The 27202-nt window shown below is 33.9% G+C and overlaps 1 protein-coding gene across 1 annotated transcript in view; it reads right to left on the reverse strand.

The window, feature by feature from the left end:
* Positions 1-2908: 2908 nt before the first annotated feature.
* Positions 2909-27202, reverse strand: part of LOC118197589 (uncharacterized) — a 73095-nt gene continuing 48801 nt past the window's right edge. The window contains exons 11-14 of the mRNA XM_085812064.1: positions 20330-20353; positions 14903-14937; positions 8735-8810; positions 2909-4326 (exon numbers count right to left, since the gene is read on the reverse strand). Coding sequence (XP_085668190.1) covers positions 4075-4326; positions 8735-8810; positions 14903-14937; positions 20330-20353 — 387 coding nt within the window. The 3' untranslated portion in view covers positions 2909-4074. The remainder of the gene's footprint in view (positions 4327-8734; positions 8811-14902; positions 14938-20329; positions 20354-27202) is intronic.

The following is a 27202-nucleotide window of genomic DNA, read 5'->3' on the forward strand; positions in this document are numbered from 1 at the left end:
CGGTTTTACATAATTTCTGAGTAAGCTATTCGTACGAATTGAAATATTTCTTGCATTTAACCTTGTGTACCAAATGAAGATTGAACTTGAAATTAATGTAGATAATTACTGAGAGCATTAGATTTTTGTAGAATAGTTTGCTTGAGATGAGATCGCTTGGGGTCACGTGATATGAACTGGCGAATCAGGATGTTGAACCATGAAAGCATAGCAAATTCTTAAATTAATGTCTTTTTACAAATTTATTGTCTTTATTTATTGGCTTTTTATAAAATTTTAAGCGATATTAAAATGTTTATGCCTTCAAAATAAAAAATTCTTGGAACTAAAATTTTTTAAATATTTTTCATACTATATGTTGTCGCCAATAAAGTCTGCTTGGCGAGATTTGCGCCTGCGAAACGGAAAAGTACCATTTTCTTAAATCTGGAAGATAAGGAAAGAAATGAAAGACGATTTTAATTATATTAGACTTAATTTTAATTATATTAGACATATTATCATTATTTAAAATAAATTTTACTTTATATATTTGTTCGTGGCATAGGACTGCAGATAATGATGAACATATCTTTTGAGATTTCTACGGCCCGCTTCGTGTACATCCTGTTCTTAACAGAATTCATATCATTCAGGCAGATTATGTGTTAAAAATAATTATCAATGTGTTAAAAATAATTCCTATAATGTTTTGGTGTCTTTTCCTGCATCAAAGAACTTGTTTTATAGATTAATAATGATAATAAAATAAAAGAGTTTTGTTAAAAGCAGTTCTATTAAAACAATGATTAATGTTTTGGTGTCTTTTCCTGCATCAAAGAACTTGTTTTATAGATTAATAATGATAATAAAATAAAAGAGTTTTGTTAAAAGCAGTTCTATTAAAACAATGGTTAAAATTCCATAATCGGAGGGAGCGCCAAGCTTGGCGAGAGTTTTTTTATTTGGCGCGATTTTAATTTGGTTGTGGTTTTCGGCTGTATGTTTTCTTGTGGCAAATCTAGAGCTTTATTTCGGTATAGTGCACTATAATTTCGGTAACTGTAAGAGTGCGAATTTAGTGTAGCCAGAGCTTTTTTAAAATTTAATTTTGAAATACCGTGATTGTTTTTAAAAGTTTTACTGTTTAATATTATTGTTACATATATGTTTAATGTTATACTTATATACATATTTGCAGAAGGTTAGGCTGTTGTTGGTGGGAGAATGTTGGATTTCATATGACATGAAGTTTATAATTTATAAATGTTTTCATTTAATTTTATTTAGTCAATTTTTTTTTTAGTTTTGTTTCTTGCATGTGGCAATCGAAAGATGTGGAATATTTAAAGCTGCGAACGAAAGTTGTTTAGTGTGTTGAATTCCACGACAATAGTAACTTGAATATTTTTTTTTAGTTTATGATGCTGAATACGCATAATTTGATATTCTGTTTACGTTTAAAACTCACTTCGTAGTGCTCTGATCTGATAAGTGTATACATTTATTTACTCAATAATTATTTACAAGAATTGTTTATTCTACTATTTTATGATGAATTACATATATATAGGACTATGCGTTTGCTTGCAAAGCTGTTGAACTTTGTTTTACTCATCTAGTATTTTATCATCTCATTTTACTATTCTGTTTACATAAAATAACGGCGTTTCACTACTGCAAAACTTAAAAGTTACTATTCTGTTGACATTTAAAAATCATATTTTAGTGCTTTCATTGCCGCCTAAAAAATTCGCCAAATTTTGAAGGCCAAAATAGTTTGGCGCCAACTTACCCCCTTATGGAATTTTAGCCAAAACAATTACCTCCGTCAAGTTAAATGGGCTTAATTAGCTGAATAAGAGGTTTTATTTACTCAGTAGTTTGTTCGATGGGTACTTTTCCGTTTTGCCGGCGCAGGCGATAAAGTCGCCAATAATGGTACAACTGATGCCAAACGAAATATCCTCGCTGGTAACCTTTTACACCTCATTTTCAAAACAAACCGCAACCATTTCTTATCAGATTAACTGTTTCTTTCAATCCTGGCATACAATCACATAGAAATTTTACCAGATAGTTCAATTTTTATGCCCTAAGGCCACTCGCGGTAATTAAGTTAATTAAGATGTTATCAAACCGCTCACCCGAAGGCGAAAATATAGAAAAGGCAAAGTCAAGGGTTAAATTCATAAATTCTAATGAGAATGCACTAGCGAAATAAAGCACTGCGGTTTTACATAAGCTATTCCTACGAATTGAAGTAATTCTTGCATTCAAACGCATTCCAAATTAAGATTTAACTTGAAATTAATGTAGATAATTACTGAGAGAATTAGATTTTACTAGCGTAATTTACGTGAGATGAAATCACTTGGGGTCACGCGATACGAACCGGCGAATTAGGATGTTGAACTATGAAAGCATAGTAAATTCTTAAACTAATGTTATTTTACAAATTTATTGCCTTTATTTATTGACTTTTTACAAAATTTTAAACGATATTAAAATGTTTATGCCTTCAAAATTAAAAATTCTTAGAACTAACATTTGTTAACATTTTTTATGTACATACTGTATGTTGCCGCCAATAAAGTCTGCTTTGCGAGATTTGCGACGGAGAAACGGAAAAGTACCATTCAATGAAACTATAGTCCGAAAGTCATCTTGGTTTAAAGAATAACTAATTATTGAAAGAGTTTCTCTATGTTGTAAATGGTAAGATAGAAACGTGATTTCAATGAATAAATATATAAGTTCTTTTATATTATTTTTTTTATACCTACTGAACTATAGAGATTAAACTCAGCGAACACTTTTTTAAGGTATAACTCATGAAAATTAGATTGAAAAGTAAATTAACATTGCCTTATGTTTACTAATTAATGGCTGCCTATTATAACAAATACAATAAAATAAAGACCACAAATTATACTGAATTCAAAACTTTAATAGAACGTGAAAGTACTGATGAGAGAAAGCTAAGAAACCAAATTAAAAAAAATTATAATTTCCAATAAAATTATATTGATATAAAAAGTTTTCCCTATGGCGGATACAAGTTGTAGAAGTAAAAATTTCTGTGACTTATGCACATAAGTATACAGAAAGTTTTCCCTGTAGCAGACACTAGTTCTAGAGTTAAGAACTTCAGTGACTTTTGCACCATATTCATAAAGTGTATAGAAAGTTACGTATTTGTAAGGTAAACTAAGAATACTAGTTCTGCAAATGATTGTTATCGGTTACTGTAACGAAGAAGGAAAAGAGGTGAAAGTTATAAAACGGCAATTTGTACACAGCATAGAGTTAACAAAACGATAAGTAAAATTAAATAAATCTTTCAACTTACAAAATAGTTTATAGATTAATACTAATTTTTCTAAATAATCTTGTAAACATTATGTTTATTAATTTAGGAAATAATTTTGGCTATTCTTACACTAAATGTTTTATTTATGTTTCGGTATTGAGAGCAGAAATGGCTAAATTTTTGTAATCTCGTAACTGAGAGAAAGGAAAATAAATTATAAATTCTTGTTTAGAAGATCTTTTTAATAGTTCAACGATAAATCATTTTATAATAGTTTAAAAACAAATTATTTTTTTAGTTTCTGAGTTGTTTCAAATAGTATATGACAAACATTTTTTAAAAAGAGTATCTTTTAATATTTTTCTATTTTGTAAAACTTTAACAAAGGTAATATTCAAATAAAATGCTGCCTTTTCTTATCTGATAACGAAAGTAAGTAAGCACAGTTTATGTGTAGGTAGCAGTATATTCATTGAATGATTTTAATTCAGAGTCTCAATGGAAAGTAATTTCATTTCATAAGTGGATTTTGCAAGGAAAATATTAATACAGGTATTAATGAAATGAAAATTATTTATAAGATAACAGAATGTCAGTCAGATTCCAAAGTAATCATTCACGTAATTTCAAAAATTATATCTTTAAGTAAACATTGAAACTAATCATTTCCAGGCAAAAAATTATTAACTTTCATGCGAAAACAATTTTAACTGAACGTGCTATTACATTCATAAAACCAGTAAGTGAATTTAAAAAATAATTAAACAACATGTGCAGTCTTTTTAATAAACATCTCTTGACGCGTATGGTACTACAGATCTCCGTCGGAATGCAGCTGAGTACCGAAAGTCATCCATATGCCGTTTCACGTCTTTTTTCCGCTGAATTTTCGTCTTCTTCTTTGCGGCTTCTCGCTTCTTAAAAAACTTATAGATGGCAGTCATTAGGATTTCGGCGAAGTCGTATACTGCCACTATTGACACACCAAGATACATTCCCATGTAGCCACCAATCACGCTGAACAATTCTAGACTCTAAAACAATAACAGAAACATATCAAATCCCAACAAATTAAAATGACTGTTATAATTTTTATTACTTTTCATTCAAACATTTGATTTTAATACAAGTAACATCTAAAGACCTCCTGGCTAAAGTCTTTTTTCAGAGTGGATAGAATCGCTACTACTGAGACAGCCCTCTTCAGGCAATTGAACTTAAGAACGGGATTCGAACGATTCGATTTAATGACAAGATATATAAAGTTAAAGACTCAACTAAGCAGTCGGGTCACGCGTGAGTACTCCATTCTTTCCATTTGGTGCAGGATGAATCCTGACTAAGTGCAATGAAGATGGATTAATTCACTTCTATTAGATCTAAGCTTTGCCTAGTTGTCCTTCTGAGACTTATTTTCCTGTAGAAGATAATTCTCTTCTTAACTAAATTTTCTAGTGATTTAGGGTAATGTTTAGAATTTTGTCATTGAAAATCTACCCAAGTTACGTTAACACCATAACGTTACTCCGAACTTCGGCCATGTTTTTTAACTTAATAATCTGTCGCTAAACATATTTTAAACCGTTGTTCTGCCCAAAGTAGTGTATTAACGTATTCTTAATTACGTAATCTTACAGGATGAACTTCTAATAATTAAGGAGTTGCCATCGAATTAATTGCAAATAATTATGTTGTACTAAAATGCATTTTTCTGAATGGCTGAACTATGACTTGGGTTAGAATAGTAAAAAAGAAATAATATTTGTACTTAAAAATACGTTAATGCACTGTTTTAGGGCACAACAGTTAAAAATATGTTTAACAACAGATTATTAAGTTAAAAAACATAGCAGAGGTTCGGAATAAAATAAAACTCCCTTTAGATTTTCCATTTTCTTGTGTAACATTTTATCACAATAGCTTTGTGAGAACCACTTGCTTATCTTTTAAGTGACAACTGTACGTGTAGTAAGTTGGAGGAACCGCACAAGAGAAAGGTTAAAAGTACCCTTTATTAAACTCTTTAAAATTCCCGTTGCGTCGACTTGACGCTAACACACTATGCCTTACTTGGGCGGTATCTCAAATCACAAGAACTAAAATAAAAAGTCGAAGATATTTACAAGCAGTAGTAGGAATCACGTTACAGGGCTCAGATAACTCCTGTTACTTAAAACCGCGTCGAAACTAGTGACAGTAAAGTAAAAAATGCCACGTAAACCAGCAATAACTGCGAAAGTAGAAGCTTACGCTACAAAGGTAACGGCAATAGCTTTAACATTCTCTCACTTTCCTTCTAAAAACTCGGTATTTAAACCTTTTCTCCTCAAGGTAAAATTAGCATTTCTTCACGCGCGCTACCAAATGTAAAATATTCTGGCATTGATAATTAGGGGAATGAAGCCTTATAGGAAAGAACTTAAAATTAAAAAATAAATAAATTATAAAAAAAAAAACGTAAATTAAATAACCTTGATATAAAACTGTACAATTTCTCATACGTGATTACTTTAAAGTTGTTAATTGAATAAAATAAAATAAAATAAATAAAATAAATTTGAAAGGTTTCAGATTTTAAATTACGTCCAAAGGGGCGGTTTTTTTTTATCATTTTGTGTGTTACCTTTATTTATTAAATATCATGTTCTTTGCACTTAAACCATAAAATTTAGTTCAATAGCAATGTCGCAAAATAATTTTAAAATGAGCCTATCTTTAGAATTTCCGATACACAATTCGACGCGCTGGAGATAAAAAGGTTTTTTTCCCCGCCGTAGAGTGTTGCCATTGATCTCTTGTAAATCGTTGAGTTTGTTACACAAGTTTGTTCCTTACTTGCTATTTGTTAAAGTTTTACAAAATATGAAATCGATAATAAAACAAATTCCAAATTTCAAATTTGGGATTTCAGATGCCCATATTCGCAGTAGGATTACGTCATTCAAAATTGGATGGCTCTAGATACCGTTGTTTTGTCACAATGCGAGAAATAAACATACATTTGTGCAGATTTTCCATTATTTAATTTCTTTAAATATAATACAGGACTCTAACATTTTGTGGCAACAGTTTAAAAAGTGAACCGACTTTTATAGAAGCTCGACGCAAAATGCCAAAACGAAAGTAATAGTCCTTCGGGACTCAAATCCCTTTGGACTAATAAAACTGGTTATTTAAAATAAATATAAATCCCTACAGCTTTATTGGGTTATTTGAAAAACCACTCGAAAGTTCATCTGCCTGAAGGAAGTGATGCATTCGTGAAAGATTTTCTAAGGGAAACAGGCGGCTGATATTCACATTTACATAAGGAGAAAAGCAAACATGGAACCAGCCTATTCGCCTGGGACCGATTCCAGGCAGAACGCTTCATTCAATGGCCTTAAGCACCCGATCATTGGTGCAGTCTATGATAACACTGTCAGATAAAAAAATACGTAGCTTCGTCGAAAGTGGATCAGTTTCAATTTATCTTTTCTGCTGGTTAATAAGGATATTTCAAAAGAAATGTATTATTACAATTTCCTAGCAGAATGATGCCCTCTGTTAATATATACTTTTAACAAATTGTTTAACGTTACGAAAATAATATCTTTTCATTTACTAAAATTTATATGAGTATCATTCCTTAATCCAAACTATCAATTAAATGAAATAAACAGCGTAACAACATAACTTCGATTTAGTTCAGTAATATGTTTGTTTGCGTATTACTTTTCGATTAAAAAGTCATAAAACGCCACTGTATGAATACATATTGCGGTAAAGATGTAAAGCTCTTCACGTTCATTATTACATTCAGCCTGTTTTCTGTTTGCCACGGAAACCGAAATAATTTTTTCTTGTTAAGAATCAATACAGTTGATTTTAAATACCTAAAATTTTATTTCATAGAGTTCATTCCTCAACGTTTATCCAATAGCACAATTTGCAGATAAAACAATCAACAATAAACAAAGTGAAGCAAATTTTTAACGGTAATTTAGAGGTTTACATAATCAGTAGATGTTATCTACTACTGTCAAAAGTCGTTAATTCGGACACCCATAATCCGGACCTCAAAGCTACAAACTTTCTGCGCATGCGTCGCTTTGACGCATGCGCATAAGACCTTTACGGCTGCGAATATGCGTGTGGGCGTGCGCAAAATACGTTTACGAATGCGCGTTTAATGTATAACGGACGGTATAAGCTAAGCTAAAATTATCTAATTCAGTTAATGTTGCAGACTGCGTTGTTCCTTAATCTTCGAATTGGATTCGGCTTATTATTTTTTGTAGACTGTTACAGCAATTTTATAAAAGTAAGCATGAACTTTCGATTATGTCAAAGAGAATTTCTGATATATATTTACTAATATGTAAAGGATCTACAAAGCGAAAGTATGTTTCGAAGTCCATTAAACAAAAAGTGGAATTGCTGCAAAAATGGATAAAGGTATATCCTTTGTTTATCTAAACTTTAACGTTTGTTTATCTAAACTTTGTTTATCTTTAACGCCGCGGCGCGCAATGAATTGGAAGTTGATCTGTCAGCACTATCCTTATCATCAGGGCAGATGTTTTTATTTTATTTGGCTTATAATTCCTTACTAAATGTAGTATTTCATTTCGATGTACGCCGTCCTTGATATGATTTAAATCAAATTCCTCGTCATTATAATTCGCTTCCGATAGCGAAGAAAGTGATAGAGGTTATTGAAAACGAAAAAATTTCGATTGACAAATTAGTCGGTATTCTCGACACAGCAATTATAGGACTTGAACAGCGGAACTTTGTAACTGAACAAGAAATTATGTCTGTTTATAGAATTAAAGAGAACGTATTATCACATAAAAAACGAAGCAACTTAAACAACTTACATTGAAAGAAATGTTTAATAAAGTAAACAAATAAATATTAAGCTTTTTTTTTTGTAAATTTTGATAACCTTTAGATCATAATTGTTCTTTATTTCATAAATTACGGTTTCATATTTTTAATTTTATAATTTCTGCATGCCATTTTACCAGATTTAAACTGATGATCTATAATCCGGAAAAATCGATAATCCGGAGTTGCCGAAGTCCAGATGAGTCCGGATTAACGACTTTTGACTGTAGTAATTTTACATTTATTGTAGAAATTTTATATAATGTTTGACAATACTTTATATAATGCTCTCTTGCTATTGATGCTAAAAATATTCAAGTCTCATGCAGGAAGGGTACGCTTTTGCTATAATCTTCGAATTCCTGAAAGACTGCAACAGATTTATATTTGACTTTGCTTCTTAAGCAGGAGTAATGCAGGAGGTAAGAAGTGCAAATTAACAAAGTCTCTCTAAATTAACAATTTAGGGAGATAGTTTCTATTGATGCGAATATATTCCTTGTATTTATATTTGTTAACCAATCATAAACGAATATGAAAGTGTGAAATCCATTCAAACTCAACACTTACTTCGAATTTTGGATTGTAGGTCACGTTTGTTATTTCGAAGTCATCAAATACAATTTCAATTTCCGCTGTCTGGCATCTGAAGAATGAGGAAAACAATTAAAACAACTACCTATATTGTTAAATAAAAAAGCACCTGTTTGTACGTATGTTTTTCGTATTGTAAAAAACGGCAGCACTTAGAGACACAAAATATTTTAAACACACTTAGTCCTACATCCGAACATACGCAACTCTAAATTCCAATTCTTTCTATTTATTTATTTCATATTTTAGGCGTATTTAATAACATTTTAGTTAACAAACTCGACGATTTAAAAGCACTGTGCTGCCACTCGGCAAAGTATAAGATAATTGTTTCGCATTTAATCAGAAAACTCTGATTTAACAGAAATGTGCTCCCACTGCTGGAAATAAAATATTTTTATCTTCCCCGTGCCAGTGTGTTTCCATTCGGCAAAATGTAAGATATTTAATTTTTCTCTTAAATTAATGTGTCTGTAATTGATTAAACGGGTAACAAACTAAACGATTTAAAAGCAATAAACGTAGTACTTCACCTCTATTATTATTAATAACTACCTGGACCCGTGTAATTACACTTTCTGAACTCCTTAAAATCTTTATACTTTTTTTTTATAATAATTATTTTAAGGAGCTTTTCAAGAAAGAGGGTAATTAACTGAATAATCATAGTAATTAATTATAGTAGCATAATAAAACTAATTGTGCATCTAAATTGGTACCAGGTAGCTTTCCCAATAAGTATCTTTGAAAAACGTAGAATAGGAATTGGCACATCAAAAGTAATTCAAATTTCAGTAATTCTACACCCAAACTGATGCGCTACGTGCACTCAAATAATGTTTATTCCCAAATAACGTTTATTCTCAAATAATATTAAATCCTCAAATAATGTTTTATAAATATACTAGCGTTACATGCGTTGCCATGCTACTTAAAGGATAGGAAGAAGTGTTTGTGTTTTAATTCTGTTTATTGAAATGCTTTTGGATATACAATATCTTTTGGTTTTCTATTTTGTGGGTGCACGAATAAACCGGAAGATTTTCCGACACGTGAGGAGCCCACATACAGCTGATCGTACAAAGCATGAATTTTCCAAATTTATTCCACAAACTTATAACGATTGTCCCCGCGCTTTGTTGGTGGTATTGCAAATGCGAGTCACACCGCTAGCTGCAAACGTTTAAATTCGAATGGCGTATCTGTCGGAATCATTATGATACGTGGCAACAGTACATATTCTCCTTTAAATTTTCCATTTAAAAATAGTACCTTCGATGATATTCTTCACCCTTGTTTTAACCGAAAGGTCTGGTAACATTGCAAAGTCGTGGAGATATATGTTTTGGAGAAGAATGACAGGCACACCAGTTTCCAGTTTAAAACGTGAGGCGCATGCCTGGCAATTTAAGTGAATTTAAGAATTCACTTAGGTAATTGACAAATTCTTGATTCATTATAGTACGATGGGCTTATACGGCTTTTATCACCTGATACCAAGGTTGATAATAGTTCGAATGGTAAATTTAATTCTGGCAGTTTCTTTTTTCCACCCGCGCAGCACATTCTTGGTATTTTAGTCTTAAATTTGAGGAGTCTCCAATACATGCATAATTTATCCATCTTCTCAACAACAGCACTTAGATGAAGACTGTAATCATAATTAGCATTGTAATGGAATGCATCAAAATTTAAATCAGCCTGCAGCGATGGTTTGAATCGAACAGTGCATACTGGAACGTTTTCCAGTCTTGCTTTCTGTTGCTCGTTTCTTTCTGAAGCTCGTGATGCCTTTTCCTTTTGTGCCTGAGGTGTAGATCGAGCAATCGATTTTCGTTTTCGTAGCATAATTGATTTCACAGCGAAAGCAAAACTTTGTGACGACTATTACAAATTCATTTTCAAAAATGCGTGTGATGCAATAACACGCATGTTAATGCTTGAAAAGTTAACTATTTCACGCTTTGCTGAACGATAACACATTTTAAAATATTTTAATTTGGGCAGTGGCAACACATTTCTCTTAAATAACCAAGTTTGTTTCATGAATGTTAGACTAGATGGGGTAAGCCTTCTCTGTATGTCCCATGCAATGAAAATGAAGAACTAGAACGTCACGGAGGCCTACGTGATATACGTCTATCACGTAGGCCTCGAACGTCACGGTATGACGTCACGACTCATCATCGCTGCTGCCATAAACGGACGTCTGGTTGGTTTCGTTTACATTTTAATCGGCTTCGTCTACATGTTAGCTATTAATCGTTGAATGTTTATAAGTCTCCCGTTCTAATTTTAATACTTAATATAAAAGATTTTCTGTTTAGTATGTAATAAAATCTTACGGATTGCAAATCCCTCTTCCAAATTTAATAAAAATTTAGGTATATTGAAATGTACTATAAATGGTAACTATAACACAAATGTACATTTTGAGCCTGCGAATGTTAATATTTGATTTCAAATTCAGCGTAATTTTATTTAATAATATGTTTCTTAGTCTTATGCGTACGCTGTATGGTTGGCCATGATAAGTCTTGACGTCATGTTGCTGACATTTCCTTGACTTCATTTTTGTGATGTCATGCTTACTCCATAACCTCTTTGGTTTGTTTACTAAATTTGAGACAAATTAGTATAACTGCCTTTTTTCGAGTGGCAACACTTTTTTTTTATATCCGCTAGTTTTCTGATTCAATTTGGAACATGTACATCTTACGCTTTGCAGAATGGAAACGCAGCGCTTTTAAATCGCTGAGTTTTTAATCAAAAGTTCCTTAAATTAAAGTAAAAATTATGTATATAAAGAGTGCGGCCCCCATAGCATGGGTTAGTTTTTGAGAAATCTTACAAAGAGAGTGACTTTCCTGTTATTTTGAAGTTCGAGTGTGGCAAAGTTTCATAAAGATCGGAATAAACTGTAGATTTGTATATTGAAAGAAATTCGAATGTGTGCTCAGTCATACAATTTTTATTTGTTGACATAAAATGATGACGTTTAATGTAGACATGGGGTGTTACTTACTTTTGACTGTGTTACATTGCATTTACTATTACATTGCATTTAACATTTTATGTATCTAATTGGTATGGTAATTCTAATTTGTACGGCGATTAGCAGTACCGACTACCATATCATCGGTTCTGTATTCGGATCCCGGAGTATGTTTGTAAATATCTACGCGGCATGGTGGCACTTAAAATACCATCAAGGCGTAAGTCCTTTCGAAAAGTTGATGGTAGAGGAAGACGGGGTAGTTGTGGCTTGGATTCTGTTCCCGGATTGTTCACCATTAAAACTCAGTAAATCGGAGCAAGATTGCTGTGTCCCTATGAAGTGTCCAAGGCCTCGGCTACGTATCCATGAAAACGTCACGAAGAAAACAACAGAAGGCGAAACGTTGGCGTATAAAATACAGTCGGAGAAAAGAAAGTGAGGAGAAAACAATACAATTCTACAACATGGGCAGTATAAAATACCGTGGTAAAAATAAAGCACCTATAAAATAATCGTCGCATGAAGATAACATCGTAGATATGTATTTTTAACGTTTAAAAGTTGTAAATGTACAGGGGTTGGACAAAAATATGGAAACACCTTTAAAAAAACACGTTTCTTTGCTTAATATGGTGTAAGAAACCCGTTGGCATCCAAAACAGCTTGCCGTCTTCTCGGAATGGATAAATACAGTTCCTGTATGTTTGCCAAGGGAATATTATACCATTCTTCCTGCAAAACGGTGGCAAGTTCAGATAACGATGTTGGCGGTGGATAACGAGAACGCACTTTCCGTTCCAATGTAGACCACAAAGGTTCGATAATATTCAGGTCTGGTGACTGTGGTGGCCAGGGGAGATGGGACAACTCATCCTCGTGCTCAGAAAACCAGTCCTGGATAATGTGAGCTGTGTGAACAGGGGCTTTGTCGTCTTGGAAGACACCATCACCACCGGGGAACAAAGTTTGTACCATGGGATGAACTTGATCGGCCAAAATGTTCACATAAGTCTTGGCAGTCATGTGCCTTGACACAGTTATCATGGGGCTAGCAGAGACCCACGATATGGCTGCCCAAACCATAACAGAACCCCCGCCATGTTTCACTCTTGGCAACAAGCAGTCTGTATTATAGGCTTGAGAAGGCGTTCTCCAGACGTAAACTCGGCCAGAAGTGGGAAACAATGTGAAAGAAGACTCGTCAGACCATATTACTCGCTTCCACTGCTCTATAGTCCAGGCTTTATGACTTAAACACCACCTTTTCTTGTTACGGGCATTAGCATCACTGATGAGTGGCTTCTCAATTGCAGCACGGCCAGCAATTCCCTGTTTATGAAGCTCCCTTCGAATTGTTTTGGTACTCACAGGGTTCGGTAACACAACATTCATTTCAGCAGTAACTTTTGCAGCTGTGGTCTTCTTATTTTTCGTCACAATTGCCCTTAATGATCGTCAGTCCCGATCACTCAGGACACACTTTCGTCCGCGCTGTGATTTAGCAGATGATGTATTTCCGCTTTGCAAATATGCGGAATAAATCTTCGATACAGTACCTCTTGAAACACTAAACACCTCGGCTACCTTGCTTACGGAAGCACCTACCATACGTGCTCCAACAATTTGCCCATGTTCGAAGTCTGTTAACACTGACATAATGCAATGACAACCTCACATAACAGTACTCCGACAACAACTGAACTGTTTAGCACATTTACGAAGTTGTATAGGTGGCGTCAGTAGTCAAAAACGCCAGCGCCACCTACATATTTCATTAAAATCAATCTTTCTTTTCAAACATGCATTTCACAAGGTGTTTCCATATTTTTGTCCATCCACTGTATATTCGCATAATGATTTAGGAGCGCACGAAGTTATAAGGAACATTTGTACCTCTATATTTCATATTTTTGGTTTAATAACTTTCTGCTAAAAGTGCAAGAAGGAAAATTAGGCATTCAAAAATTGAAAATGAGTAGAAAATTGATGTTATATATAGCAGTTAATAGAATTTTAAATTTATGTCCTTAACTATTAAAAGTCATTACTTAATTAAACTCTTTTCTGAAGTTGCAATGACAATTTTTCATGAAAAATATAGTCTAAATAATTTATAAAAAGGAAAATGAGTAACCACATGAAGTTAACCATATTAAAATTATTTAACTAATTAAAAAAAACGAACTAGATTTAATTTTTTACAAAAAAATATCAGATAAACAAAATGAAAGAAAATAATTTTACAATTTTACAAGTTCCTCGACTTTTTCTTCTGCGATGTTTTCACTTTGTGTTGTTTTCTCGGCGATGTTTTCGTTTGTAATCCTTAGCTACCAACTGACCTCGCTTCCTGTTGGCCATGATGAATAAATATGTGGACCTGACCATGATTTCTGAGATCAGGAGGACAAACATAAGTAATGGACACGAAATAATAGATAAAATCTGCTTTCTTTACAGTATGTAACTAAAATGCGCTACTACTTATTATTAGGGCATGTTAAGTGGTCGTACATGAAGAGTTTACGAAAATACTTGGTTAAGCTTGAAATGTGTCATCATCATTTCCAGGGTTCAGTAGTAACGCTTTATAAATGCGCTACTACTTTATAGAGTGTATAAGTGGTCGTACGCGAACAGCTTACGAAAATATTTGGTTAAGCTGAAATGTGTCCTCATCATTTGCAGGATCCGATACGAATGACTTTTTACCTACAGAATAATGCAAAGCTATGCAAACCTCTTTGCATTATTCTTTGCATCTTTACTTATTATTATTACATTTCATTAACGTCCACATCGTTCATATCAACATTGTTTCAAAGTGATTGTTGTTCGTAATAAAAATTGATAGACCCCTCACATTGTTTTTCAAATACAAAAAAAGAGAAAGATCTCTCATAATTAAAAAATGTTAAGATCGATCAGTTCAATGTAAGCAATTTTTTTAAAAATTTTATATTGCATTTTCTTAGCATTTTACAGGTCATTTCTCGGTATCAAAATTTCCAAACAATTGTACACTAATGCCTGTTATTTAAGACATTTTCTGGTATTTTAATAATCTCTAAAAATTAAATTTCTTTTGAAATTAAATTTAACTAAATTAATTTGTCGAATTATTTACTTAAATATCAATTACTTACTCGCGAGTCCACAGTCTTTCAAAAGTACAGTTGTGCTAATAGAAGAAAAAAATTTACATTACATTAGGCATCTGAAAATGTAAAATTTTACTTGACTGCAAAAGAAATGCTTAGAAAAACGTTACTTACATTTTATTTGCTTTTAAAAATAAGAAATTGTTACTTTATTTTTTGACATCAGTTGTTACGTTTAAGTGGTTCGTGCGATTTGGAGTGAACAACGCTTGATGAAGTATCGAAATACACTTTATTGGCCAGTATTCTCAGGACAGCTCCAAAAGCAGGTTTTACAGTCGTCGAAGAGCTACTATAGACGCGCTGTAACAATCAGCGACACAGTCTTCAGGCAGTTAGGCTATAACGATGAAGACAGCTTCCCGGCAAAGCACCAGAGTACAGCTCCCGTCTCTGCACGGTCATTCTTGGAACTCCACGTACTCTCGAGACTCTCCAGGCTACAACTCACGATGCACTCGACGATACACTAGAGTACAGCTCCCTACTCCTCGGTTCAGTCCCGGAACTCAACACATTCTCTCGACAATGCGCTAACCACGGCACACTAAGAGACTCTTTCGGTGCACTTGACGACCAACTCGGCACTCACAACTTACTATCAACTCGATGGACTATCACTAACTCAGCATGGACTAACTGACTAACTCGTCATTAACTGACTTTTCGCGTACCAGCAGGGTTTATATACCTTTAGGCTTGTGTTCGAGAACATTCTGGGCTAAACCAGTAAGAATTCGTTCCAGAAGGTTCTCCATCCGTCTATGGCATATCGTCTATTTTGTCACCAAATGGCGATTTCTTGCCAAATGTGGCAACCGTGTCTTTCTTTGCCATTTTATGGAAACCCTAAACCTGCTTTGTGGGGAAGCTATCTTACCGCGCCTGGACATTTCGTAACAAAATGAATAAAAATACAAAAACTATATTAATTCATAACTTCTAACACATTTTTTGCATATTGGCAGACAGCTCTCTAGAACGTTACTGTTAAAAAAAGCATTATGCAAAATCCAAGTAAGCTAATGATAACAATATTTCGAGAACGCTTCGAGAAGACAGTATCACTTGAAAATTTTAGCAGGTTCCAAGTGGGGTTGTTCAAGAACTACTCTAAACACGACTTATAATAATTACATTTTACCCGTATTGACATACTGCTGTGAACCATTAATCACTTCCTATAAGAAAATCCTCAATAATCAGGAAACTTTCCAAAATCAGGAACTGCGACTAGTTACTAGTGCAGTGAAAGCAACCAATATTGATTGTATTCAATTATATACTAATAACAGCCCTATAACTGTGATTACCCGGGAAAGCGCTGCACTTCTTTGGGAGAAAATTATTTCCTTTAAGCCTGAGCGGAATCTGAAGACACAAAGTGGTTTTATCCAGAGCGTTTATGAAGCGATTTCAAGTTTGAGCCTGAATTTGGAGACTTAACATTTCTTACTCACTCTTACCCCAATTGAAAACAAGGGTTTCTCCGTACGAGTTGAACTTGAACAAGAAGTGTTGAAAACTGAGACTAATGGAAATTTGCTCAAAGCTTTGGCTTACGAAACTGTTAATTCTTCTTATCCGGAAGAATGTTGTTTGCGAGTGAATGTTGATGGTTCCAGAATGGGAGATTTCACTAACGCCGGTGCAGGTGTTCATTGTGAGTTATTTTCTTTATACGCACCCATTTACCCCTATGAAACTGCTCTTGACGGCGAAATTGCGGACATCCACCCCAGCTCTGCAAAAACTATAGACTGTTTCGGGCATTTTTCATAGGTGGTCTTGTTATCAGATTCGAGATCCGCCCTTCAAGAGTTTGACTTAGAGTGATTTTCCATTCTGCAATTGTCGATTGCTGTTTTGATCTTCTGAATTGGCCCTAAAAGTAATGACAAAGATGTTCCACTTCAATGGATTCCTGCCTATTGTGAAGTTCAGTGTACTAAGGCCGCGGATTTCTTCTCTACAGCTCCTTTAAGCCACTTGTTAGGAAAGCCTTCAAAACCTACTTTTTCCAAGAACTAGTGAATAGAAATAGATATAAATTATGGTTTAGACAGATTCTTGGAGTACCCGAATGGCCTGGAAAGAAATCTGTCGCATTATTTCGTCTTATATCTGGCCATGGCTGCCTTCGGAACTCGGAAGCAAACCAATGCATTAATGTTGCTGCAGACGCTCCCTGCCCATTATGCAATCTTAAGGAAGATAGGCACTTGCCATATTTCCATAAATGTCCTCTGCTTCCTCGCATTTCGATATGGGAGCGTTTCTGGATAGTGGATAGCGAGGAATTCTTGAGTTCATAGATATACTGATGCCAATTTTCTCATTCTTATTCTTATTTTATTTGATGTTCAGTTGTCTTATAACGTGCCATCGGATACATTTCGAGAATGCTGACCAGGATTGATGCTGGGAACATAGTGTCGAAAGTACAACTTAACCAGTACAACTTAAAAACCGATTTCAATCCTATGCCAGTATCGACCCTTTGGCGGTATCGATCCTATGCCGGTGTCAATAATGTATGCCGATTTCGATTGAATAATATGCCGATTTCGATTGAATACCGGTATCGATCTTATTTAGGTACTCAGGAAAAGAAGCACTAGAAAATTTAATCGTGGTTCAGCTAAAGGAAAACACAGGGAGAGAAGGAATAGGGTAAAACTGGCGTAGATATATGTGGCGAGATTACCTTTAAAGATTTTTTATTTAATTACTTAGGGTGTCTAAGAGTGCTTGGAAAAGTATCTTGCCCTGCCGGTTTCGGGGCTATGCAGCTACCTTTAAAATAACAAATAATCAAATTTCTAACCATCTTGATTATGCACTGTTACTGATTATAAGCGTTATCTGCGCCATTTCATTGTGAATTGTATGCCGGTATTGATGTAAATCATACGGCTGCAACTATTCTGTGCAGATGACAAACGAGCATAAATTCTTTTTTTCATTATTACAGCATTATCGAAGTTTCTTCTTCGTCGTCTGTCGTATGCCTGGGTCAATGCCATATAGTTCGACTACGTCAAACCTTTACCCACCGAAACAAGGTCTTTCTTTTGCCTCGAGTAACGGATTTGGAGAGGAAACTAATAGGCATAACAAACCGTCAAGGTTGTGTTGGTGATAACAAACTAACTCACCTCGTAGTATTTTCAGCAGAAGATTTGTAAATTATATAAACGTTTATAAAAGAATTTATAATATTTTATTTGGTAATAATCTGTTGAAGAATGGTTTTTACTTGTGTTCCTAACTGCAGAGGAAATGATTTAATACTGAAAAATTCTACTGTATATGTATCGAGTATAACATATAAAAAAGTACTACTTTTAGTATTATTATACTGAGAATTTCATCCAAGGTATATTAATCCCATAGTTAGAAAGTACACCTATAGTTCTAAGAACAGCGACCATAGCATTATCTAGCATTTCTGCAAAATAAAGTATTGAATTTGGCGTAATATGAGTTCATAATAAAATATCATTATGATTGAGCGGTCTAGTTTAGAAATTCAGCTGTGCCGTTTCTTCTTATAGGAAGTTTATTCGTCAATTATTGCTTCTGCGTGGAGAGAAGACTCCAAACGAACACCCGAAAATGGTACGTGCTGTTTCTATTGTTTCGAAATTTAAATCTAGCCAACAAGAGAAAAATCTACCCTTGCAGAAATCATTTGCAGAGTCTTTAAATATATCTGTAGCTAAGCGAAGATTTACACCTTATAAAAGTTAAAAAAGAAATGTTCACAAGGTTTTACCCAGGCATGGACTCAAAGCAGAAGAATTTGTAGAACTCTGTATGAAAACTATTTAGCAGGAGATAAATGGTAATACAAGATTGTGACCCTTGATGAAGCACGGGCTTTCTTAAATGACTAACAAAAAAACGGGCTATTTACTATCGAAAACCGAGGAAGAAAAATGTGCACACATGGTTCCGTCAAAGAAAGTTTAAGAAGTTTATGATTGTCGCAGGATTCTGTTACAACGGGAAATTAAAAATAAGAAGAGTGGGGAAAATATTAAAATCCAGTTCAGTGTACTATAAAGAAAACGTTTTACCCCTGTGTTTGTTTACAGGAGAAATCCTATTTCTTTATCCCAGTAACTTTCAGTTAGTTAAACTTCATTGCCTTTAGCATCTTAAAATAGCTCTTTCTAAGCTCAAACCCACCACGATATTTGGACTCTCGAATGTAGTGGAAGAGGAATGTAAAGCAATAGCATTGAAAATTTTGCAAAAAAGTCGTATTATTAGGGAAATCACTATTCAGGCTTATAATTCAGAAAAAAGGCTAAAAAGATCCCGTAGAAACCCATAAAATTTTCTTTAAGGGGAATTGGCCTACCGGTCCCCGTAAAAACACAGAGAAAGAAACCCGTACGGGTACCCGTAGGCCAAATCCCCAATTCATAAACAGAAACGCGTATAACTGTTAGGGTATCCATAGGCCAAATCCCCGCAAAAAACCTATAAACAGAAACCTGTACGACTATACGGATACGAGTAGGCCAAATCTCTGTAGAAACCTGTAGAACTGTAGGCACCATAAACGAAATCTATAGGTACCAGTTGAAAGTTTCACTGGTTTTCTTTATGGACATTTTGAAACCAGTAAGAAAATACCACAGAAACCAGTAAACGTCAATAGAAACCCATAAAAAGGTTTACTGGTTTCTATGGGGCATTTTTATCAGGGTACTCAGATAGAACATTAAAAAATATTATTTATATTTAAAATATTAATTAAACGGCCTCGAAATCATTCTAAAAATGTGCAAACACCCTCTGTTGTGTGTACTTCGTGTGAAATATTTTCATTTGAATTACATAAAATATTATAATGTTCAGCAAATATTCGTTAAACGGAATTATTTAAGTTTTAAATATAGTAAGTAAATTCATGAGCGAGTATAGTACAGTATATTCTGGATAAATTAGCTTAAACTTAAGTGAGTTCTGACTTGAGATCAATTTAGAATACACCAGACGTCCTTTCGGTACGGTAGGTAAAAATCTAGTTTCCCAATTTGAGTTTAAAATAAACGCGTAGTTCAGAAATTTGTATTCCCACCATATTTTCATCTGAAATTTTACGCACCTAATCTTATTTCACTTATTACCTTCGCAATGTTTTCAGATCAGCTTTCATAAACCTAGTTCCAGTAGGAGGAGTTATGGAAACTATTATTCTTTTTAATAAGAATAATAGATCCTTTTTTAGTTACACCTCTATCTGGTCACTATTTTATAAGCGGAAAGCATTTTGAACACAATAGGAACAATTCATACCTAGGCAGATAGTTAATTCTTTGTTAGAAACAAATATTTCAGAACAAATGGGTTATTTAATTAGATACATATATTCAGGAAGCTAAAGAAGTTACTTACCCCTTTTTCTTTGAAAGTCAGTGACTGAAATTAAAATAATAATATTATCAATAATTTGATTAAAAACGTGTCATTTATACTAAAATATAAATATAAATATAGAAATAATAAGCTGAATTCACAATAAACATATATTAAAATAACAATAATTTAAATCTGAAAGGTTTCGGATTTTAACTGGTGGCCCAAAAGGGATTGTCAAAGTCTTTTATGCTCTCGCTTAGCTCGCAGTCCAGTAGTGTATTGTTATACTCACTCCTACTAACTCATCTTTTTTGCCTTTTTAGCTTTATTATTAAGCAATATTTTCTTTGCACTTACGCCAAATACAACTCAAGAGCAAAATTACAGAAATTTTAAAAGTAGCATAGCAGTATATGCTTAGAATTTCTGATGCAGCTTTAAGTTATGGCCTACATTTTTCTGTTTTTTATTTTCCCAGTCTTTTCTCAGTTCAGCATATCAATGTTCAGTTTTTTTTAATAAGATGGCTTTACAAAACTTTTTTTTTTGTCTTTTATTATTAACGTTTCGTATGTGTACTTTATTTATTAAATATCAGGTTCTTGGATTTTAAGGCACATAAAATTCATTCAACAGCAAACTCGCAAAATATTTAAAAACAGCATATCTTTATAATTTATCATAGACAATCTCGCTCGCTGGATATAAAAATGTTTTATTCCGTATAATATTGCCATTGCTGTCTTTGAAATCGTTGAGTTTGTTAGTAAAAAATTCTTGAAAGGAATTAAAAATGTGAAAAAAGTAATAAAACAAATTCAAAATTCGGGTTTCCAGGTGCTCATGTTCGGGTGGAGGACTACGTTATTCAAAATTTGATAGCTCCAAGTACCGCTGGTTTTCCAAAACGCGAGAAACGTACACACATTTATGCAGTTCTTCATTATTTAATTTCTTTAAATGTAATACAGGGCGATGATATTTGGCGATAAAAATTTGAAAAGTGATACGCCGTTTATAGGGATTGATTGCAAAATGCCTTTTCGAGGCTGATATCCCATTCGGGACTAACTTGCCTTTTGAGTTAGAAAAAGTGTGTGTGTGATTATGGCAAAGCCTCGAGGGGTAACTGCCTAAGAGGAGGGATGCCTTCGTGGAGGACTGTCTAAGGGAAACTGGCTCGTACACACAGAGTTAGAAAAAGAAAGAGAGGTCTATAAACATATTATTTCTAAAATATAAGTGTTTAATGCTTTGAAAGTTATACTTTTTAAAATAAAAAATGCATATTTACTAGCTTCTAGAGCTAAAGGAAAAATAAATAAGGAAAGAAAAATAAATAAAAGAAAAATTCTAAAATAAAATCTGTTAAATATATGCAAAAGCATTAAAATTAACATTGTTAGTATCAGAATAGCCTAAAAGTATTTTCGACGAGACATAAATACAAATGAAAGAAAAATCGTAGGAAAAAAAAAAAAAAAAAAACTTGTTAAACAAACATTGTGAAATCACATTGTCAGTTTAAGGATGGGATGAAGTTCTTTCATACAAGAGAAAACTGTTGTTAGATGCATGCGAAGACTTATTGGGCCACTCCATAAATTCGTAAGCATTTTTTGGTAACTGTTTAAATAATATACAAAAACACAATTTAACATTTTAATCAATTATATATTTTCCACCATTATCTACAATGTCTCGCCATCTTACAGGCAGCTTTTTTATGCCATTGCTGTAGAAAGACTCTGTATTTGATGCAAAAAAACTTGAAAGTTCATTGTGTAGATCCTGTTTGGAATTTAATTTTTTCCCAGTAAAAAATTTTGTAAGGCACGAAATAAGTGAAAATCACTTGGGGCCATCCATATCTGGGGAGTAAGTATGATGTGGCAAAAGCTTGCAATTAAATTCACTCATTTTTTTGCAACGTTGTTCGAGCCGTATGCGGTCTAGCGTTATCATGATGAAACAACACTTTCTGGATATTCACCAATCGTGGGCGGTTTTCGATCAATTTTGAGCTTAGACAGCAAGGTTGATCAATATAAACTTCTGAATTAATCGTTTGATTTGTTCTAACAGTTCCAAATGTCCTGAACGGGGTTCATCATCAATGCTGCTTTTTCCAACTTTAAATTTTTTAAACCATTTCTACTTAGTTCTTACACTAATAGTGTGCTCACCATGTACACTATTAATTTTTATCGCTGCAAACCTGGCAGATTCGCCACACGAAAATAAAAAATGTAGCACAACACGTTTGTACTGATTATCTATATTCATCTTCTATGGGTACTAAAATGCGTTCGATATTTACGAAAGTTGGTGATGAACTGAATAATATGTTAGTCAAACGATGACAAGTTTCAACAGGTTCAAAATTGTATTGTTTTAATAAATGCGTCATAGTGAATTCCACGCATACTCTTAACCAGTTAACTGTGATTGACGAGTATACTCGTCATGGAGAAGCGGCACGATTTTGTGTATTGACGAGTATACTCGTCATGCGTATAATGAAATGGAAAGATAAGAGGGATGTTTATTTAGTAAGTACTGTAGACAATGACAACGTAATAGAAACAGAGATAAAAATAATAACAAAGAAACCAGAGCTAGTTATTGATTATAATAAAAAATTGGGTGGAGTGAATATGAGCGATGGGATTATCGTAGCGTACTCCACAGCAAGAAAATGACTCAAAAAGTACTATAAAAAGATATTTCTCCATTTCTTAGACATTATGTGTCTGAATGCATTCATATTATATAAAAATAATGGAACATTATCGCGTATCAACTTTTTGCTCAAATTTATTGAAGACACTTTTGCGACGTATCCATTTGAGAGAAATAAATCGACACAAACTCGGCCATTTAGACCTAATATAAACGAATTAGGCGGGAATCATGTTCCGGATTATATACCCGGAACATTGAAAAAAAAAAAAAAACCCTACGCGAAGGTGTTCGCATTGTTACAAACGTAAGATCAGGAAGGAATTGCGTTACTGGTGTTCAATTTGCAAAGTCCCATTGTGTATAGTATCCTGTTTCGACGAATATCACTCTACAGGAAGAATTTAAATTCTTACTTTTAAATGTATAATATTTAATTTAATTTATTGCGTTTTTAGTTTAATATGTATGTAATATATGCTTATGTTAACCAAATAAGTAAATATTAGTAATAAAATTTTCAATTTTATAAAATAAACCCATCTTTTTTATCCAATATCTTACCAGCGAAACTTACTAAGTGATTGACGAATATACTCGTCATGGCTCGATTCTGGGGGCACAAAACGGTGCGCACCCTTAAACGAGGCCGCCACAGTTAACTGGTTAATGCACACGAACTTATGGACTTACACGATATATAAGTCCTAAAATGAAAGACGGATATGAAATGGAATCTTTTAGCTGTAGAGGATGGGTCCCTCTTTCATCAATGCAGACTCCGCAACGATGTACGCTGCGTATGAGAAACTCTGTCAGCTCAGGTCAGGGTATCAGCCATTGTTTTCCTAAAGCCATTTTATCCCAGATGAAATGCGTGGGTGACAGGTGTCCCCACAGCGATATTTGTTGCAAGTTTGAAACACCGTGTGCTGACTTGTCTTTCGGAGTCGCGCCTTTCAAACAGCTGGACGTTAATTCTTCCTGTTTGTTGTGCTGTCAGTCGAACAAAAATAATTTTCCTTGTTCTAGATACATTTTAATGGGTGGATAACACCTGTCACCCATGCGTCTAATGGTACAACACAAAAGTACTCCCCTACGCAGGGCTAAGTACTCCTTTGAAGCTGGATGATAACAGATAGAAGACCAGCAATTCTCTCTAGACATCGTGCAGGTGTTTAATGTTTGTGTTAAGGCTTCATGCTCGACAGTCTCTGTTCATACTCATCTTCCCTTGGAAATATTGTTTCGTTAGGCATTCTCAATGTGAATGAGTGTTATCATGTTGCAACATGAGTACTTTCCTGCAGCTGTTGCCAGAGTTGAAACTATCCTATTCATATTTTTACGTCCTGAGGTACATAAGTTCAACATAAAGATGATTTATGCATGCATTTTAACATTTTAAGAAACTGCATACCAAACTCACATTCAAATACACTTAAAATACACATAGGTACGCGTTCACATGCCCACAAAGAAATAATGAAAGCATTATGGAAGCTTCGATTAACATCAGTTACTGAAATAATAACAAATGCCATGTTATCTCAATCAAAAGAATTTATTTACTGCACTCAGTATTTGGGCTTGAACTTATATGTAAAAGATTTAGATAATGTTATAAGGTATTTCTCCCACTTTCCTAGCGTCCTTCGTGGTGTAGTGGTTCTGCACACTGGGCCGGTATTCCAGAGGTCCGTGGTTCGATTCCCGGCGAAGGCGGTTGCTAATGTTTCATCTCTCTGGCTTCCAAAAAATCCTAATGTCTCTACAATGTTGGAATTTAATCCATTTCACACGATTATGGGCGCCATCGATTTGATCTTTCTTGCAGAATCAAGTAAGAGGTTGTCAGGACTTGTGTTTCTCTTGATTTGCTTTGGAAACATAAATGATCCTGAATAGGAACAGGGAGCTTACTCAAGCTATGTTCAAGAAGGTGTGAAGTAGATAGCACAAGCAGGAAGGGTATACGAAACCCTTTATTTTCAATCTTTTACAGGATCTTCCGAACTTCGGAATACAAAGACCAACCACTTGTGGTCTGAACGTAAGAATATAAAAACTCTAACTAAAAAACTAACTTTGAATTAGTATACAAATGCCTAGCACTAAGACTGGCCTTTATTTAAAAAAGGTACGTATGTAGTACGCCGAGCTGCTGAAACTACAATACGTTTGCAACTATCAAGAGGGCTAAACCTCTGGCCTTAAAGGCAACCAACAACCGAGTGAAAACTCGTAAAACTACAGTGGCAAGCGGTTTGCAAGCGGGAAAAACTCCTTCTCTCTCTCGCTTGGCAAAAAGCCATAACTTAAGTACTTGGGCGTTAGCAAGACAATTTGCATAAACAAGTTAAAGCATTTAATTCTGGCCGGAAGTAGAAAATAAGAAGTGATAGTACAGTTTTAAAATAAAATAAACGTTAGTAAAACTTAGGATCCTTACAAGGTCCGAAAATGATTATTAGTGTAGCGTATTATAGAACACTTGATTAAGAAGTTATCTACGAATAACAGGGATTTCTGGTAGATGCTGCTAGACAGGATCAAAATTGAATAGGAGTTGCCCTTTTCTCCTTCATATTATACTGTGTAACGTGTATACGAGCCAGTTTCCCTTAGAAAGTCCTCCACGAAAGGCACCCCTCCCCTTAGGCAGATAGCCCTAGTGTGCTTTGCCATAATTAAATACACACACACATACACACACACCTTCATATTATACATTTGTCCTAACTCGAAAGAAATTTCAGTGCATGGAATCCGTGCTTAGAAACTGATTCAGTTTCTCCAATTGTGATAAACCAAAATTCAACCCTTAATTATCTGACTATAGTATAACTTGAGCCGGCCCGTACTTTTCCGTTACAGGCTGTTTAGGAAAGAATGTCTCTAGCATCTTTTTGTGAAAGCTATTTCGAACTTCTGTTTAAGTATTTAGGACACAAAATAATGCCCTATTTTGGAAAAGACGTTTCTTTGATTCCATATGACTACTTCAGGTGATTCAATTCTGCGATATTCGTATATATTAAGATCAAATAATACTCTTCTAGTTATCTGACGAAGATTAGCAAGATCTCTTTACTTTCTGTGGCAAGAAAAAAAGCTGTTTTTTCGGTTTTATTATCTGATATGCATACAACCAACTGAAAGAATAACATCCCTAATGAAAAGCGCGTTTAATGACAAAAAATTACGGAATTTTTAATTTTTCTTGTACATATGTTACGATGAAACACCGAAATCTGGAGAATGTCGACTTTCACTGGTGAATGTCAACATTCACATAGTCTCTTGGTGTATGTCCGAAATATTTTCCAAATACTCTTATTTCTGACTTACACCGGTCAATGTCGACATTCACCATGCACTAATGGTGAATGTTGAACATATAACAATATTATATTTTCTTCTCCGTAATTCAGTCGCGAATAAACGCACTTGAAACTTGAAATAAGAACTTAAGAACATGAGAACCTAAAACACACAATACATTCAAAATGAGAAAAGAAAATAATAGAAGTTAAAAACTTACTTAATTATATAGTACGTTCTAAATGAGGAAATAAAATAACAGCAATAAAAAACTTACTAAATTATGTGATTCAAATCTTATTTATTGCAACAACTTAAACTATTATGGCACTTTATGACTTCTCTTTTCCACTTTCACCAGAGCATATCTGTGATTGTCGACATACACCGGTGAGGGTCCGAATATACAAGAATGTAGTGAAATATTCGGTCTTTCACCGACGTATTTGGTGAATGTTGATATTCTCTGGTGAAAGTCGACATTCTCAAATTTCAGTCTTTCACGATAACATATATACAAATATCTCGTTTAAAAGGAATAATTTTCTCTTCTTTCATAACTCTATACTGAGCGTAATATTTCAAAGCTCCAATAAAGCTTAAATTTTTCATTGTATTGGATTTTTCATTCAGAGAATCTAACAAGAGTTAGGCAGAGGGCAGCAGTTAATTTGATATACGTATATTTCCGGCATATAACGCTCCCTTTTAATACAAAAAATAAGATCGAAATTTACGGGTGCGCCAGATATAAAAATGATAGTTTAAAAGTAAGGAAAAGATGAGCATTAAAAAAATCTGGTTTCTACATGTACCTAAATGCTGTTAGCAGCAATTTTGGTGATTTTCTAGGACCCAGTTGGCAACACTTTCTTTTGGGAAAGGCCATTTCATTACCCT

Source organism: Stegodyphus dumicola, chromosome 2, assembly GCF_044657685.1.
Source record: "Stegodyphus dumicola isolate Sdum_Otavi_A_Nest chromosome 2, ASM4465768v1".
Taxonomy (NCBI): Eukaryota; Metazoa; Arthropoda; class Arachnida; order Araneae; family Eresidae; genus Stegodyphus; species Stegodyphus dumicola.